Below are 17,567 nucleotides of genomic sequence, written 5' to 3'. Positions count from 1 at the left end.
ATATTAACAATTCGTAACCATCTTATATCACATTTTCATTTATACTTGACACAAACACCTCATTTTGCAAATTAGCCATTTTGATGTCAAGTATTCCTTATTACACAACAATTCAACTCATAAGCAATTTATAGAACACAAATATGAATACACATTAACAAAAATAGACTTCATACGAACTTACCTAACTAAAAACAACAATAAATATGACGCCAAGGACTAATAAAAAAATTTTCCTTTCTCAAGATTATCCTTTGATTGGTTCGATTCTTGATCTATATAATAATTCTAATTCAATTTATCAATTCTAGCAATTTAATAGGATAATATGACATGCATGGATCTATTCTCCTTACTTTTTATTAAAACCCTAAAGCTTCACATTTTATTAAATTTAGTCCCTAAAATTGAAACTACCACATCTTTCACATTTAAGATTTGTTTTTCAATCCATTTTCAATTTCATCCATTTATAACTCTCTAAAATCCATAATTATAGAAATTCCATGGCAGTTTCGAAATAATTGTATTTTAGACTCTAAACTCTAAAGTAACAAATTTCATTTTACAAATTAGTCTCTAATCACATCTAAGCTTACAATCAATCCATTTAACAACAAAAACTTCAAAAATCATCAAAGGTAACATTTTAAAACTCTAACAACTTTACGATCTAATCCTCAGATTAGCTAAATCAAGCTCGTGGGATTTCAAAAACATAAAAATTATAAGAAACGAGCTTAATTCACTTACCTATGCAAGTAGTCGAAACTTCAACTCTCCCAAGCTTTCTTCAATGGTGATTTTCAGTGGAAGGATGAAGATAAAATAATGTTTTCTCTTCCCTTCCACCATCATTCACTTGTTTTATTATTACATAGTTTTATTTCTTAAAATTTATTATTAATTTAATTAAATATGACACTAAACCGTCCATTAACTTTCTAAAATGGTTGATGTACCATTTAAAACCTTGATGTTATGTTTTAGATACCTTTTAATAAATAAAAATCAACAACGATTAACTTTTACGGTTTTTATAATTTAGTCTTTGTACCCTAATCAGCCATTCGATCAACAAAATTTTCAGACTAAAATTCAAAATAACTTTTATAATAGACTCGTAAATACTAATAAATAATATTTATTGACTTGACCATCAAAAAGCGGAGTTTTGAAGCCATTGTTTCCAACACTACTGAAAACGGGCCGTTACAGCAATGATATCCGATACAAACCCATGGTGAAGCTTTTGAACTCTTTCATTTTTTGTCAAAACCAAGGTATCCACCGCCGATTGCAATGATTAATCATTTTGTCGAATGTACTCTTCAAAAAGATAAACAACTAGCCATAAAATATGCTCTAACTCTTAAATTAAGTTTTATTCTTTACAAATATCAATATATTAAAGGTAACAAGATTAAAATCCTTCATTTCATTCATCAAGCCTCACCCAAATTTACCATTCTTATGGGTCAAAATGTTATGAAGCATAATGTTTTGGCTTTATAGTGCTAGAACTGATAAGTTGGAATAGCTTAAAAAGCATTGGCAATTCTATTAATCAAACTAAGACTTTTCATTAACCAATAGCATATATATAACCAGCACCATGAACATCCATTATTGACATCATCTTCCTACAATAAAAGTGAATCCACTTCACCTTTTTACTATATAATTCAATAAATTTTGCTAAATAATTTCAAATATCACATATTTTCATTCTTTTATTTGGCATACATTAAAAAAACCCTAATATCTAACTACAATAGTTTTTTTATAATAATCATCACTATAATGACATTTCATTATAATATCTAAATTTTAGAAGAATCAAATTTTTATGTTTTATTTTAATCATATGTAACAACTTTTCATTTATAATAACAACATTCATAGTTATAAAGTACGTTATTTATTAAATTAATTATTTATAACAACAAATTGTCTAAATTTTTAAGTAAAATTATATCTATTTCACATAAACAAACCTATTAATTACCATTTATTAAATAAAAAGTATATTAATTAAAATACTATTTCAATAAAATGATTATATTTCACGTTAAGAAATATATTAATCATATTTTATTAAATGAAAATAATCTTCAATTAGTGGAATTAAATATATCAGTTCAATAAACTATTAAGTTCCTAGTTAGATATTCCACAATGAATTTGGGACATATAAACTTATAAATTGATCACTTGAATTTAGTAACTCGTGATAAATTAATTAATTTAATTTGATAATATATTGATTAATTGGACTTGTTAGATTTATGAATCTTGTAATTAAACATGTGAGAGTAGAATGTAAAATAAAATATACATAAAAGCAATAATACATGCACTTGTTATGCATCTTTTAGTTATGTTGTTTTGATTCTCACTTTCATTCTTTTTTGAACATAATTATCACTTTTTTTTATTTGATGGAGGTTCACGATGTAAATTCTATGGTAAGCTCATAACGGTTATCTTTCTATAATAGTCTAACTCTCTATAACAAGCAACATTTAGGCAGACAAATTAAATTGTTATAGAGAAGGTCGATCATATATATTTATTTTATCATTATAAGTCAAAGAAAATTAACATTCAGTCGATACTATTTATCTAAAATATTGTTTTTATAGCAATTTTATTAGTTATTTTGATCAGTTTAATGAATTTCACCCTTAAATCGTAATAAATAACATGTTTGAATAAAAAAATCTATATATAATTTTTCTATCACATTGAGGAAAATAAAACTCTAAATGGTTATTGCTCTTCTCAAATATTAATTTATTTGTATGGAAAAGGAAATATATAATTATTTTGCTATAGAAGTAGAATAATTTATTAGTAAAATAAAATACTTTGATTCAAGAAATGTAATATTACATTTCGTAATAAGATTCCGGATGATCTGTTACATTAACTTGTTCGGTTTATTTAATTGAAATGTTAGATTCAAACGTTTAGTTGACAAAATATATAAGATTACTTAGAAACACGTTTTACTAAATTGTCATTATTATAGAATTGAATTTTTAACAACTCTAGCTCTTTTATTTTTTAATCACAATTTTCATAAAAGTACGATAAATTATTATAATTCTTACATTTTATTACAGTTTATATATTAATAAATAAATATATAAATCATAATTAAATAATTCATGAAAATATCGGCTGATTGCATCACCGATCATAATTAATACACTAATAAATCAATTAATAGATAAAATAATAATTATAATGTTAAAGCATGATATCTATTGTTTAACTCTAATAAAAGTATAAATTTATTTTTAATTAATCTTTAATCTTATTGAAAAAAAGCTAAATCAATTAAAATAAAAATGGGAAATTTTGTTGAAAAATTTAATATTATACCCGTAATCTAATAAAACTTTAAAGAGTGGGCCTTAATGAGATTAATCATATATTATGATATCTTGACACTATTCAAGAACACAAGATAATCGAGTGGGAGGAAGGTTAAAAATCTAAACAATATAATTTTATTCTAAAATGTAGTATTACAAGACCTAATGTAAGATTCAACTAACCAAACGTAATCTTATTACTGCTCCCAAAATTTAATTTATTTATTTGAGAAAAGAGGTATGTAATTAATTTAAACATTCATTTTCAGTAAAATAAAACCAAAAGCTCCACCTTTGTATGGTAAACAACAATAATGAAAATGATGACAAATTCTACAAGATAATTCAATAAAACATGCTTTAAAGTAATTTTACATTATAACAAATAAACTGTAAAATCTTACATTTTAATCAAATGAACTGAATATACTGTTCCTTATGATTTTTACACTTATGGTGAAAAATAATTTATATTTGTATTTAACATATAAAATTAATTGAAAATCTTTTGCAAAACAAACCTCAGTCAAATCTTGAATTTTGTCTATGTTCAAAATTGGATTTTGGAGATTATTTAATTTTCTATTATTAACTATTTTAATTAAAATATTAACATATTTAGTCTTAAAAAACCTTCAAATGAAAAAAAAGTGTTAGTACGATGAATTGGAATTATTTTAAAAAATATAAGTAAGTATTTTAACAAAATAATTAATTTTATTAATTATTTTGCATATTGACAAATGAAATATAAAATTATTTATATTTCTAATTATAAATATTTAAACTATTTATTAAGTTATTGATTGAGTTGGTGTTTGTAACACCCCCACGCCCGAAACCGTCGCCGGAGTCGAGCTTGAGGGGTTACCGAACATAATTTATCAAATTAAGAACTTCAAATCATTTGTTTCTACATTCACAGCTTTCTAACTACCCGCGTCACAGTTACAAGAAAAATCATATCTTGAGTTACGAAACTAGAAATCAAGATCCGTAAATTTTCCCTAAATATAGACTCATATATCTATTTACTAATTTTTTTCTAGAATTTTTGGTTGGGCCAATTAGTACAGTTTATTAGTTAAAGTCTCCCCTGTTTCAGGGTTTGACTGCTCTGACCTCTGTGTATTACGAATCAGATATTTCTCTATACAGAAATTAAATGACTATGAGGTTTGTTTCTATTAAAACTAGACTCAATAAAGAACCTGTACATATAAAGAACAACTTCTAATTATTTTTTTAAAATTTATTATGAATTTTTAAAGTCAGAACAGGGGATCCAGAAATCACTCTAGCCCTGTTTCACAAAAGTTTAAATATCTCATAAAATATAATTTATATGCCTGTTTTGTTCAATCCACATGAAAATAGACTCATTAAGCTTCAATTTCACAACTTACTCATCATTTAGTTCCATTTATACTATTTTTAGTGATTTTTCAAATTCATGTCATTGCTGCAGCAATATTCTGTTTTAAGGCAAGTTTCATCTTTCCATGAATTTTTATGAACTAGATAACCTATTAAACTTCCATAATATCAAACATGATCTAAATTAGCCATCACCATGACTTATCAATATCAAACATTTTCTCAACCAAACATGGCTATATCATAAAATTATTTACACAAAATAAGTATATTGCTATACATGCCATACTTAAGTTTTACAAGCCATTTACCCAGATAAAAGTCCTTTGGATAGTGTGATCGAACCTTCGACCCGTCCCGATTCCCGAGCTGGCTTGTTCAAAATTACAGTAAATAAAGAGGAGGGAGTAAGCATAAATGCTTAGTAAGTTCATATGTAAATAACAAGTAACATAACAATACAAATATACCAAACAACTTTAGCATGGTATCACCAAAACATGTCATATTTCTAAACATCATTCATCATCTTACCACCTTATCGTTGTTGTATCTATTTTCAACCCGAGGGTTAAGAACATACCTGTCCAAAGTGTCCATTTCACAACACTTACCAAAACGTCACTTGCATCTTAAGTGTTCTTCCATTTCACTAGAAATTTCACCCGTTGAACACATCGGAATACAACTCGGATACACGGATAATTTGCACATAAGTGCCTCATATGTAATCAAGAAATCATGTAACCCGCCCCTAAGTGAACTCGAACTCAACTCAACGAGCTCGGGCGTTCGCATCCATAAGTGAACTCGGACTCAACTCAACGAGTTCGGATGCCTAGTTACATCTCACGAACTCGGACTCAACTCAACGAGTTCGGACATTCGCATCCATAGGTGAACTCGGACTCAACTCAACGAGTTCGGATGCTCAACCATCCTAGTGACATGTCACTTGTATCCTAATCTATTCCTAAGGTTCAAACGGGCGTTTTCCTCGATCACACATTTTTGCCGTCTTCCACGGAATATCGAAATCGGTACTTCGGTGATAGTTCATACTCATCAAGTAATTCACATAATTACATATTATTCAACAATAACCACAAAGCATAATATTTCATGATAATAATCAGCATCATATCATATAAACAACATTAAATTGCTTAAAATGACAATTATGTTACTACATTTACACATGAACTTACCTTGGTACCAAAATATAAAGATTTTGCAATTTAGTCCACAATCTTTTCTTTTTCTCGATCGCAACTTGAATCTCGTTTTTCTTGATCTATAATACCAGATTAATCTTATTTAATGCATACATTCATCAAAACAGCATTTAATACGAACTTTGGAAAAATTACACTTTTGCCCCTAAACTTTTGCAGAATTACACTTTTGCCCCTAGGCTCGAGAATTAAACTTTATTCCTTATTCTTATGTTTTATAACATGCTGATGATTTTTCCCTTCTATGGCAACATCAAATTCTCTCTCTAACATATACTTGTGACTATTAGGTATTTTTGTCGATTAAGCTCTTTTACTCGTTTTCACTCAAAACCGAGTAGCACAAGTTGTCTAACATAATTTAAAACCTCATATTCTATCATAAAACATCAAAATACACAAATTTCACCTATGGGTATTTTTCCAAATATAAACCCTAGGTTGAATTATTGCTAACATAAGCTTAATCGAGCTACCGGGATTCTAAAAACGTAAAGAACATTAAAAACGGGGCTTAGAATCACTTACTATGGAGCTTGGAAGCTTGAAACAAACCCTAGCTATGGAGAACCCTTGAAATTTCGGCCTAATGAAGAAGATGGACAAAAATTGGCTTTTAATTTTGTTTTTAATTCATTTTAATAACTAAATGACCAAAATACCCTTACTACTAAACTTTCCAAAAATTCCTTCCATGTCCTAATTTTGTCCATGAACTTAAAATTGGTCAAATTGCTATTTGAGACCTCCTCATTAATATTCCAAAACAATTTCATACTAAAAACTTCTAGAATGCAAGTTTTGCAACTTATTCGATTTAGTCCCTACTTTCAATTTAAGCACTTTAGGCATAGAATTTCATCACGAAATTTTCACACAACCATGCAATCATATCATAATCATCAAAATAATTATAAAATTATTATTTCTATCTCGGATTTGTGGTCACGAAACCACTATTCCGATTAAGCCCTAATTCAGGATATTACAGTGTTACTCTCAATAGAATTACCAATTCAGTTAGGAAATTATAGAAATATCCTTCAATAATTAAAAAAATTTATATCATTTAATGGTATTTTAATCTTTTCATTTTAAGACAAACCAATTAAAATATAACTATGGCGGAATTTGAACCTATGCTAAATCGATTACTAAAACCTTAAACTTACCACTAAACCAAAAATTCATTTTAATATAATTTATACAATTTTGTTTAAATATAAACAAATTATTATCTACATTAGTTGTATATATTTATACTTATTTATTAAGCCCGTGAGTTGGTGTCATTAATCGGGTCACAAATTCAGTTGGGAAATTATAAAATGCCATTTTGTAATTAAAAAAGTATATTATTTGAAGGTGTTTTAGTCTTTTTATTTTAATAAAAATAAGTTAAAATATGTATATGGTTGAACTCACACCAATTGGGTTACTAAAACCTTAAATTTATCATTCAATTAAAATTTCATTTTAATGATTTTTATATACTTTTGTTTTAATGTACACAATTTATTATTGGATAATCTACAAAAATAGCCACTTTTGTTTGTCCCAGATTACATTTTAGTCAATTATGTTTGAAATGTTACGTTTTAGTCACTTATGTTATTATTTTGTTACGAAGTGATCACTCTATCGTTAAGTTCCACCATCTCTCTAACGGTAATCCTATGTGGCAATCCAATTAGATTTTAGTTGCCTACTTGGATTTCTAAATGGGATGAAAATAGATTTTTAATTAAAAAAATTAATTAATTAAAATTTTTAAACCTAAATCTTAACTAAAAAAACTATTCATCTCTTCATTTTTTCAATAGTTTTTTTTTTTCCATTTGAGTGGAAAAACTATTATTAAGATCAAAATAGTTTAAATCAAATTGACTGCTTCATAAAGATGGAATCAATGGAGGGTTCATGTATGTCTTTCTTTGCATTCCTCTATCTATTTTATTCAATACTAAAAAACAAAAGATTAGATTTTTTATTGTTTAATGAAAACCCTAAATTAAAATTCTTAATATTTTATTCTACTTTTTGAAATTGTTTGTGGGTCGGTAGACATCCCATAAAATGCAACCAAAAATATGTTTTCATGAACCGTTTTCATTCAAGCTAATTGTAAATTTTTCAGAAAAAGGGTTGTTACTTTCACTGTTCTTGTTTCTAATAATTATATTTTTCTAGTTCTTTCACAGTTCTTGAATAATTAATTTCTCAATCAAATTTTTTTTGATCTGAATCAACTTGTATGTTCATAATCTCTTTGTGCGTATTCCAGATTATTCTTTCCTACTGCTGATTTTGTGCTGAATTATCTTGCAATATTTTATTTTATTTTTGCTGGACTTGGGTAAGTTTTGGTTCACAGCTAATTGGTTAGTAGCTTTTGTTTTCTTTAAATTGTATCTCTATGTTATTAGTTTTACCTGCTTAGTACTTGGATTTCTGAACTGAGCTCAATGAAGACATACTTAAACCCTCCATTCAACCCGTCTTTATGAAAAAATCAATTTGATTTCAACTATTTTGATCTTAATAATAGTTTTTCCAGTCAAATGAAAAAAAATTGAAAAAAAAAGAAGAGACGGAAGAAAAATAAAAAAGAGGAGATGAACAATTTTTTTAGTTAAGGTTTAGGTTTAAAAATTTTAATTAATTAAATTTTTTTAATTAAGAATCTATTTTCCTCCCATTTCAAAATCCAAGTTGGCACCTAAAATCTAGTTGGACTGCCACGTAGAATTACCGTTAGAGAGATGACAGAACTTAACAGTAAAGTGATCACTTCGTAACAAAATAATAACATAAGTGACTAAAACGTAACATTTCAAATGTAAGTGACTAAAATATAATATGGGGCAAATAAAAGTGACTATTTTTGTATATTACCCTTTGTTATTTACACAAGTTGTATAATTAGTTCCAAATTATAATGGAAAAATTAGTCATTGTACATTATAACATTATAATTAGTTTCATCCAATTTTACTATAAAAAATTGGTCTTTATATGTTGGCATCAGGTACACATGGTATACCACGTGTCATTGTCTGATTTTTTTGTTAGTCATATCAAGTTTTAACAGAACAAATGGATATAGTTTTAAACAAAATGACCAATTTACTATTTGATCTAACATATATGGATTAATTATTTTAAGTTCGGGAGTAAAATACAATCTCAATTCTAATATAGGGACCTTCTTGATACTTTTACCTAAATAAAACACAATGAGAATAGATAGGAGCAGATAGAGGTGTTCATGGGCCGGGCCAAGCCCAAAAAATAGGCCTAAAATTTTTTCTAAGCCCGAATCAAATAAAAATACTAAAAAGCTGGTCCGTCCGACCACCAGTATTTTTTATATTATTTTAAAAATATATAATACATCAAAAATACTAAAAACATTAAAATAAATATTTCCTAACAAATTAAAAATAAATTTTAAAAATATGTAGACTTAAATAATACTAATATAGATGCAACTTAGCAAGTAAATGCCTCTAAAATAATAAAATTTAACAAATACCTTTAAAATAATAACAAAATTAACAAGAAAATAAGTTTTATATAATATCCAAACAATAACAATAAAATAGTAGTAACATAATAATAAAATGGTAGTAAAATAGGAAGAAAATAACAAGAAAATAATATTAAAAAATATAGATTTTTGTCCTTTAGTAAATTCGAGTCGGGCTGGGCTCGAGGCTAAAAATACATTACCCGAGGTTGGACTCATTTTTTAAAACGGACCTTATTTTTTAATCTAAATCTATTTTTTGAATTTATATTTTTATTTAACTCTTTCCACATTTCGAGCGGCCTTTGAGTCAGAGGCAAGTAACCTGTCCATCAACACCTCTAGGAGCAGACAATGATATGTAAAATAAGTTTTTTAATTTAATTTTATATTTTATCTAATTTTCTATCAGCAAGTCGCCTACCGCTCTTCTAAATGGCCTCTGCCACATTTCTCTCCACTCTCTCGTTGGCCAACAAGGTAAAGTTACCCTTTTTTTTTTTTTTTTTAATCCATTTACCCACTCATAAACTCTAATATTTGCAGTAGTAGAAGATAAGCATTTGCAGAATCTGATACTAACAATCTAATTCCTTTTTCCTTTCTTTCAGAATTATCTGCTGTTAACTCCTACTCATGCTTGTGCAAAAGGGTATACTAACAACTTTAGAGTTTCGAATTTACCTTCCATTGTTGTAAGAAAAGAGGGTTCTGTTCGATCGCAAGGTTTTGTAGCAATGCAGGAGAAGGGTGGTTCAACATTGAGCGATGATTCGAGGACGAAAACCCCACATGTTTTGACTGTTGCTGGCTCTGATTCGGGTGCTGGGGCTGGAATTCAAGCTGATCTCAAGGCTTGCGCTGCTCGTGGAGTCTATTGTTCTACTGTTATCACTGCTCTCACTGCTCAGAACACTGTTGGGGTTCAGGTTTTATATTCTTCGCAAACCTTTTCTTTTTTCTGTCTTTTTTTTCTTTTCAATACTTCGAATTTTGTTTTTTTTTTCTTTATTTGATGAATTCTGAACCATCTTGCTTCGTTGGCTTGAAGACTTTTCATCATTTGAAACCTGAAAAAGAGAACGAGAATGATTGTATAGAAAAAGATTCATATCTTTGTATAATATGTGTAGAGAATATAGGATTAGCTGCTATTGTTGAATTTACCTACGATTGTAAATTAACGGAGGTTGAACAACCAGATTTTTGTTCATGTTCATTTTTAAGATTGTTCGTGTTAGGTTTGTATTTGTAAATAATTTCAAAATGTTTTCATGTTAATTTATTTAAAATTATGTGTTTATATTCTTGAACAAACATATTTGTGAAAATTAAACAAAATGTTCATGAAGAACATATTCAGGAACAATGTTTATAAAATAATAAACAAACAATTAATGAATAAACACATACATATCTATATATATATATATTATATTTTAGATATAAAATAATTAAATGTTTATATTTATATAAATAAAATAAGCACACAAACAATGATAATTTTATTAATATATAATAATCAAACAATAAACAAGTTTTAAATGAGCTTTATATGATTTAATAAACGAGCTTTAAATGAACATAAACAAATTTATTCATCAGCATAAATCAACCGACCATACTTTGTTCGTGTTTAGTTCGTTTAATAAAGGAGCTTCAAAATTTTGTTAACATTTGTTTATTTAGCTTAATAAACAAACAGAAACTAAACTGTTCACGAGCTCTCCCCTTGTCCTCAATGGTTATGCACTTGTCATCTAAACTTTAACAAGGTTCAACAGAGCTGTTAAGCAGAAGAAACCAAATAAATTAAACTGCTCATGAACTGTTCTTCGAATGCTTTTTTTATGTTTAAGGTTGATGATCTTTTATGTTTATGTCATGGATTAATTAATTTTCTGGTTGATTTTCAGGGTGCAAGTAACGTACCGGAGGATTTCGTTGCACAACAGTTAAAGTCTGTGCTCTCTGATATGCAAGTTGATGTGGTAAGACATAGTTAATATGTTGAGCTTTAAGTACTTAGTTATGAGTAACTCATAGCCATAATTGGGGCTTACTACTGTTTCCCAGTTATGGTCTTTTCAAGTATTAGGTATAACTGCAAAATAATTCAGCTTAAGCTTTATCAACTATGGTATTAGGTGAAAACAGGCATGCTACCTTCTGTTGGCATAGTCAAGACACTTTGTAGGACGCTCAGGGAATATCCTGTCCATGGTACGCAATGGAAATAAATTTTGAAACTGTGTTTTTTGAGTTGCAACTTTAGTTGACATTTCTCTGGTAACCGAAGGCAGCTTTGGTGGTTGATCCTGTCATGGTATCTACAAGTGGGGATGTGCTAGCTGGTCCTTCCATTCTTTCCACTTTTCGGTATGTTATGGCTTTTTTTTTCTCTTAGTATTCAGTAATATGTATACCCTTTTGGTTCTTCACAAACGTCGTTGTGCACAATCATTTCATTTGAGGTTTGCCGAAGTGAACTGTGGTTCGTTCTCAGTAGTTTTTATTATTGTTTCATGCTTTCAGAGAGGAGCTCCTTCCAATGGCTGACATAATAACCCCAAATTTGAAGGAGGCATCTGCTTTGCTTAATGGTATGCAATTGGAAACGGTGGATGACATGCGCTCCGCTGCAAGATTGTTGCATAATATGGGCCCAAAGTGAGTTGAAAAGCTCTTTTGATTTGCATAATATGACAAATGTTCTACAAATATCTATAACTTCATGTTCACAGACAGTTAAACAGATACTTTATGTACTGATAATGTTTGTTTTTTCAGGAATGTGCTTGTCAAGGGGGGTGACCTACCTGACTCATCAGATGCTGTTGATATTCTATATAATGGTAGGCTTATTAGATTTTGTGGTTCTCAAAGCCAAACTGTTTCCACCCTTCCTTTGCTATTGTTGGCAGCAAATGAGCTCTTTTATGGATGTAACTAAATGGTTTTGATGTCTGACTGAACTCTAAAATTCGACTTTCCGTAGGTCATAACTTCTACGAGCTGCGTTCGCCCCGTATAAGAACTCGTAACACTCATGGTACCGGTTGTAGTTTGGCATCATCTATAGCAGCTGAAGTAGCAAAAGGCTATCCAATGCTTTCAGCTGTTAAGGTAATTACATCTCTGCTATGGCCTTACTGTTTTCCAGCTCTCTCTCATTCTTAGCCACTTGTCTTTTGGCAGGTAGCGAAACGCTTTGTTGAAACTGCATTGGATTACAGCAAAGAGATTGTTATTGGAAATGGACCTCAAGGCCCCTTTGATCATCTATTGAGACTTAAGAGTCATTCTCAAGATTGTCATAGGCAGCAGCCATTTGATCCAAGTGACTTGTTTCTGTATGCTGTTACAGATTCAAGAATGAACAAACGGTGGGGCCGATCTATCGTTGATGCTGTTAAAGCTGCCATAGACGGAGGTGCTACTATTATCCAGTTAAGGTCGGTTTCAGCTGTATTTTTTTTCTCGGTTATCATGAACTAGATTGTATGAACTGCTGCTACACAAGGCTGTTTGCGGATTTTGTTTGTCTGTGATGAAAATAGCTTCACTTTTTGCAGAGAGAAGGATGCTGAAACAAAGGACTTTCTTGAATCTGCAAAAGCATGTCTTAGAATTTGCCGTTTGCATGGAGTTCCTCTGCTGATTAACGACCGTGTTGATGTTGCCATTGCTTGTGATGCTGATGGAGTGCATGTTGGCCAGTCCGACATGCCTGCTTGTGTTGCTCGAACTCTTCTTGGTCCAGAAAAGATTATTGGTGTCTCTTGCAAGACACCGGAGCAAGCTGAACAAGCATGGGTTGATGGTGCTGATTACATTGGGTGTGGTGGTGTCTACCCAACCAACACCAAGGAAAACAATATCACAGTTGGTTTGAATGGGCTGAAAACCGTTTGCATGGCTTCGAAGTTACCAGTGGTGGCCATTGGTGGAATCGGTGTGTCAAATGCACGTGCTGTAATGGAAATCCGCACACCGAATCTAAAAGGCGTTGCTGTTGTTTCGGCCCTTTTTGATCGGGAATGTGTACAGACTGAAACAAGGAAGTTGCATGATGTGCTATTGGGATCTAACATTGGTAGTACATGACAAGTTTTATGATCTGATTCTGATAAGATAACTATCTCAATATGAGATGTTCAAAAACTGAATGTTGACAATCTTAAGCATCACTCGATTTTTTCTGTAATAATCATAGAAGGGATGGACAAGTTCCTATTTTCCATGTTACTCGTATTGTGTTAAATTCGTACATCCGAAACAACTAAATCTTAAATAACATATGCAACATGAAAATAGAACAAAGCTGCAGGAAAGTGTGAGGAAAAAGCAGGAACAAGGCAAGTAACAATATTTAAATGATATTTCATATTATAATGGTGAGTTGTAAAATTTTAAACGAGTCAAACATTCTGGCATACCATTTTATGATGGAAAAGAAATCAGCTTACAAGACTCGCATACCCTCCATTATACTCTAAAGTCTAGACATTAACAACCCACAATTATGAAGTTGATCCCAATTGGGTAAAGCTTCAAATCCCAGTAGTTCCAACTTCCGACTTTCAATAGCAACACAACCTAAACAATCATAAAAAGACTGCACAAACATCTTTGGCCCAAGACAATAATTTACAGTTTGTTTATTCGACACCAGGTCCTAGGTAGAAACCGACATCATATGAACACAAGGACTAAACACAGAACTCGAATTGAAAAGCATATACTAACAAGTTTTAAGAGACATGAACTTCTCCACTAGCATGTACCTCCTTTACTGTCTTCTCGTACTCATCTTCTTCTTCCTCTTCTTCTTGCTCTGTATCTTCTTCCCTTGCATCCCCATCTTCTTCTCCGCCCCAGCCAAAGCCACCAATAGACCGTGATACTGGAGCAGCTACTTTCGCCTCTTCGACTATTTTCATGATTTCATCAACAGATTGAAGGGAGAAAGTTGGGTTTTCTTTTCTATAGTAGGCAGCTTGAGCTGCCTCTGTCAGTTCCCTGGGCAAGTTCTTCAAAAACCATGGATGGCTCTTGATATCTTTTATGGAGATCCTCTGTAAAAACACAAGCTCAAACAGTGAGTCCCAAATGGGAAAAGCCAGAAAGGAAAAGCAAGCTTATCAAGGTGACAAATGGATGGAAGGTTATTATAGAGAGCTACTCCAAGAATGCCAATTTAGAAATGGGAACTCTTTGTTTTACTATCCATCCACTTCATAGGCAGAAAAAAGAACCTCGTCTCTCATAATTTAGCTATGGACAAGCAACATGTCATTTTGATTATGATCAATCATGCTCCAAAAGTTATAATTTCAATGCACGAGTAGAAGACAGTAGATATAAGCCTTGTGCTTTAGCACATGAAAGAAACGATGGAGAATACACACATCCATACATATACATTCAAGACTCATATCATGCCAATAATTGAGAAAAAGAAATTATGGGAAAAGTGAGAATAACAACTGTCCACATCTTGAACAAGTTCTGTAACATCAGTACATACCCTGGAGGGGCTAGCAACAAATATGCGAGAAAGTAGGTGTCTGCAATCTTGAGATATATGAACATAGTCTGGGATTTTGTATTGAACTGACATTATTCTCTGCGACAAATTTTAAAAAAAATCATAAAGAAATTAAATGATTGAAGATAAGTTAAAACATGGATGGTTGGAAGGATGTAACTTACGCTAATAGTTTTCCTAAAATTCTTTGGATCTTCTTGGTCCTCAAATGGGTAAGCACCAACCAACATAACGTAAAGAGTCACTCCACATGACCATACATCAGCCATCTGAAAAAGAAATGCAATCCTAAAGTTAATCAGAAACAGAAAAAAGAAAAAAAAAAGATCTCCTCTCTGCTCTGGAAAGACTTACTAAACCTCAGAAAACGGTACTCTTTGCCAAATATCTCAGATGCTATTTCTTTCATGGTCGTTAAAATGAAAACTTCATCATAAAGTGGCTCTACCTGTAATAATGCAGTACTAGTAGATTTCCAACTAATTGATGGATATTCTGAGCCACTGATCTTTAACCAGGTTTATAATCACCCTCGAAAATTATTAAAATATTACCAAGTACCATCAGTCAATCTTTAGAACAGTATGTTAAGGCATCAACTACTCTAGCAGAAAACCAATTATCATGAGCAGATAGTCATAACTGAAACAACCTAGTCTAATAAACAAGCTGCTATCAGCAATTTAACAAAAGTAGACAAAGACTAAATTACCTTGCCATCATATTCTCTCCGAGAAAGAACTTCTGGTGCAATATAAGCAGGAGTACCGACAGTTGACTTGGGTCTTGAATGCAGCAAAGATGACTAAAAAGGGGCGGAAGGAAGCATCTTAAACAACAATTTCCGCAAGCATTTGATTATGCTTACTCTAATAATCCTATTTTGAGTATTACCTTTGAGTAACCGAAATCACAGATTTTCAGACGAGGAGCAGGGCTCCCATCCAACAAAGTATTCTCTAACTTCAAATCTCGATGGCATATTTGCTGAAAGTAAAAAAAAGGTAAAATATGAGAAGCTCACCAGAAAAAAAGAAAAAAGAAAGAAAACAAAAGAAAAAGGACAACCTAAAAATCTCGTAATAGATGGAATCTTAAATCTTAGTTACCATGGAATGGCAGTAGCTAACTCCTGAGATCAGCTGCTGGAAAAAATATCTGGCCTGAAAAAATAATCTGTTATCATTGTGGAAAGTTCAAAAACACCAAGCAGTCCATCTTTCACTTAGAAACTAATGCAGGATTATTCAATCGATAAGATGTGACATTTCATCTCAGACTAGTCACTAAATCAATTGAAAAGGGGAAAGGGAACACAATGAATCCAACAAGCAACAAGGTAAAGGTAAACATTATCAGTCCCCGCACCTTTTTTTCCCCTTTTGCAAAAGGGCATGTGTTTAATAGCCAACTTTTGAAATCTAAGCTTACCTCATCTTCACTGAACCTTCCAGCGTTGCAAATTCGCTCAAAGAGCTCACCACCAGCAGCATACTCCATCACAATTGCGAGATGCGTAGGAGTCAAAACAACCTGCGAATTAAAAAGGAAAAAAAAAAGAAAAAACAAAAGAGATGTTAATCTAAGCACATGACTGTAAAAGGAAAAAAGAAAGAAAGTGGATAACAAATGACAGTACCTCTTTGAACCGAATTATATTTGGATGACGAAGCGATCTATGATTTATTATCTCTCTTGCCACATTCTCATCAATCTATCACAAAAGGTAAAATGTAAAATTAAAAAAAAAAATCTCAATTTTCTTTAAATGCAACAATAGTTATAAACAACAAGAAATTAAATTCAACTGCAAATTTCAATCTTTGCGGAACTACCGACAATAATTTCATTAAAAAAGTATAAAAGCTAATCTTTCCCTGCGAAAAAAAAAACTTACATACACACCATACATGCATGCGTGATACATAGATAGATACATGTAAAATGTATCAAAAAAATATTTTAAAATAGAAAAGAAAAAGAAAATTAAGGAGAAGATAACCTTGTGGCCACGGTCAATATACTTCATGGCGACAAGTTCTTTGGTTTCCTTGTTACGCATCAGCCTCGCTACACCAAAGTTCCCAGATCCTATGTCTTTCACCAGCTCGTACTTCTCCATATTTTTTTTTCTTCTTTTAAATAAATCAGATAAATCAAAACCCTAACTCAATTATTCACAAATCCAAGCACGTATCGATTTACATTCAACACATTACGAATCGAAACACGTAGCGGCGGTGGACGGCGGAGATGACGGTGGATGTGGAGATTTGGAGAGATTTGAAGGAAAGTAAAGAATATGGAATTTTTTTTTCAGTCTTTGAAAGACAACAAAAATCAGTGCATTTATGAAGAGAAAAAAGGTTTATAAATTATTTTATTTGACCATTATTTTTTTTTTATTTTGGAAGAAACTGTGTGGGGATAATAATTTAGAAAGAATAATAAAATCCCGAGCACTGCCCCTTTTCCTTCGTTTATTAGAAGGT

At 30.9% G+C, this 17,567-nt stretch overlaps 2 protein-coding genes and 1 long non-coding RNA gene across 3 annotated transcripts; 1 reads left to right on the top strand and 2 right to left on the bottom strand.

Moving 5' to 3' along the window:
* Positions 1-4,977: 4,977 nt before the first annotated feature.
* LOC128286405 (uncharacterized) lies at positions 4,978-6,601 on the bottom strand. Its single transcript, XR_008276952.1, has 3 exons — positions 6,524-6,601; positions 5,969-6,054; positions 4,978-5,129 (listed from the first exon to the last, which is right to left on the bottom strand). It is a non-coding gene; the product is annotated as an uncharacterized LOC128286405 (long non-coding RNA).
* A 3,221-nt stretch (positions 6,602-9,822) lies between these two features.
* On the top strand, positions 9,823-13,788 carry LOC108463903 (thiamine biosynthetic bifunctional enzyme TH1, chloroplastic). The gene is made up of 10 exons (XM_053023849.1): positions 9,823-10,004; positions 10,136-10,453; positions 11,441-11,515; positions 11,672-11,747; positions 11,828-11,903; positions 12,060-12,194; positions 12,315-12,379; positions 12,523-12,650; positions 12,723-12,979; positions 13,100-13,788. The coding sequence occupies exons 1-10, from the start codon at positions 9,960-9,962 to the stop codon at positions 13,629-13,631; spliced, it is 1,707 nt and encodes a 568-aa protein (XP_052879809.1). The 5' UTR covers positions 9,823-9,959; the 3' UTR covers positions 13,632-13,788.
* Positions 13,789-13,934: 146 nt separating this feature from the next.
* Positions 13,935-17,567, bottom strand: LOC108463904 (serine/threonine-protein kinase SRK2A-like). Its single transcript, XM_017763896.2, has 9 exons — positions 17,078-17,567; positions 16,715-16,789; positions 16,507-16,608; positions 16,185-16,238; positions 15,970-16,062; positions 15,788-15,880; positions 15,240-15,344; positions 15,055-15,153; positions 13,935-14,602 (listed from the first exon to the last, which is right to left on the bottom strand). Exons 1-9 carry the CDS (start codon positions 17,195-17,197, stop codon positions 14,279-14,281), a joined length of 1,065 nt encoding a protein of 354 aa, XP_017619385.1. The 5' UTR covers positions 17,198-17,567; the 3' UTR covers positions 13,935-14,278.

This window comes from Gossypium arboreum, chromosome 13 (genome assembly GCF_025698485.1).
Source record: "Gossypium arboreum isolate Shixiya-1 chromosome 13, ASM2569848v2, whole genome shotgun sequence".
NCBI classification, from domain to species: Eukaryota; Viridiplantae; Streptophyta; class Magnoliopsida; order Malvales; family Malvaceae; genus Gossypium; species Gossypium arboreum.
The sequence above is the reverse complement of the archived record's forward strand: the minus strand, read 5'-3'. Positions and strand labels throughout refer to the sequence as shown.

Bases quoted from the DNA above. Each gene is read 5' to 3' on its own strand.
- LOC108463903 (XM_053023849.1), top strand. From the start codon at position 9,960: ATGGCCTCTGCCACATTTCTCTCCACTCTCTCGTTGGCCAACAAG. The intron at 12,380-12,522 runs GTAGGCTTATTA...GACTTTCCGTAG, and splicing joins TGTTGATATTCTATATAATG to GTCATAACTTCTACGAGCTG. The intron at 12,980-13,099 runs GTCGGTTTCAGC...CACTTTTTGCAG, and splicing joins GCTACTATTATCCAGTTAAG to AGAGAAGGATGCTGAAACAA.
- LOC108463904 (XM_017763896.2), bottom strand. From the start codon at position 17,197: ATGGAGAAGTACGAGCTGGTGAAAGACATAGGATCTGGGAACTTTGGT. The intron at 15,345-15,787 runs GTAATTTAGTCT...TTTCTTTTTCAG, and splicing joins GGAGAGAATATGATGGCAAG to ATGGCTGATGTATGGTCATG. The intron at 15,154-15,239 runs GTAAGTTACATC...AATTTGTCGCAG, and splicing joins ATTTTAGGAAAACTATTAGC to AGAATAATGTCAGTTCAATA.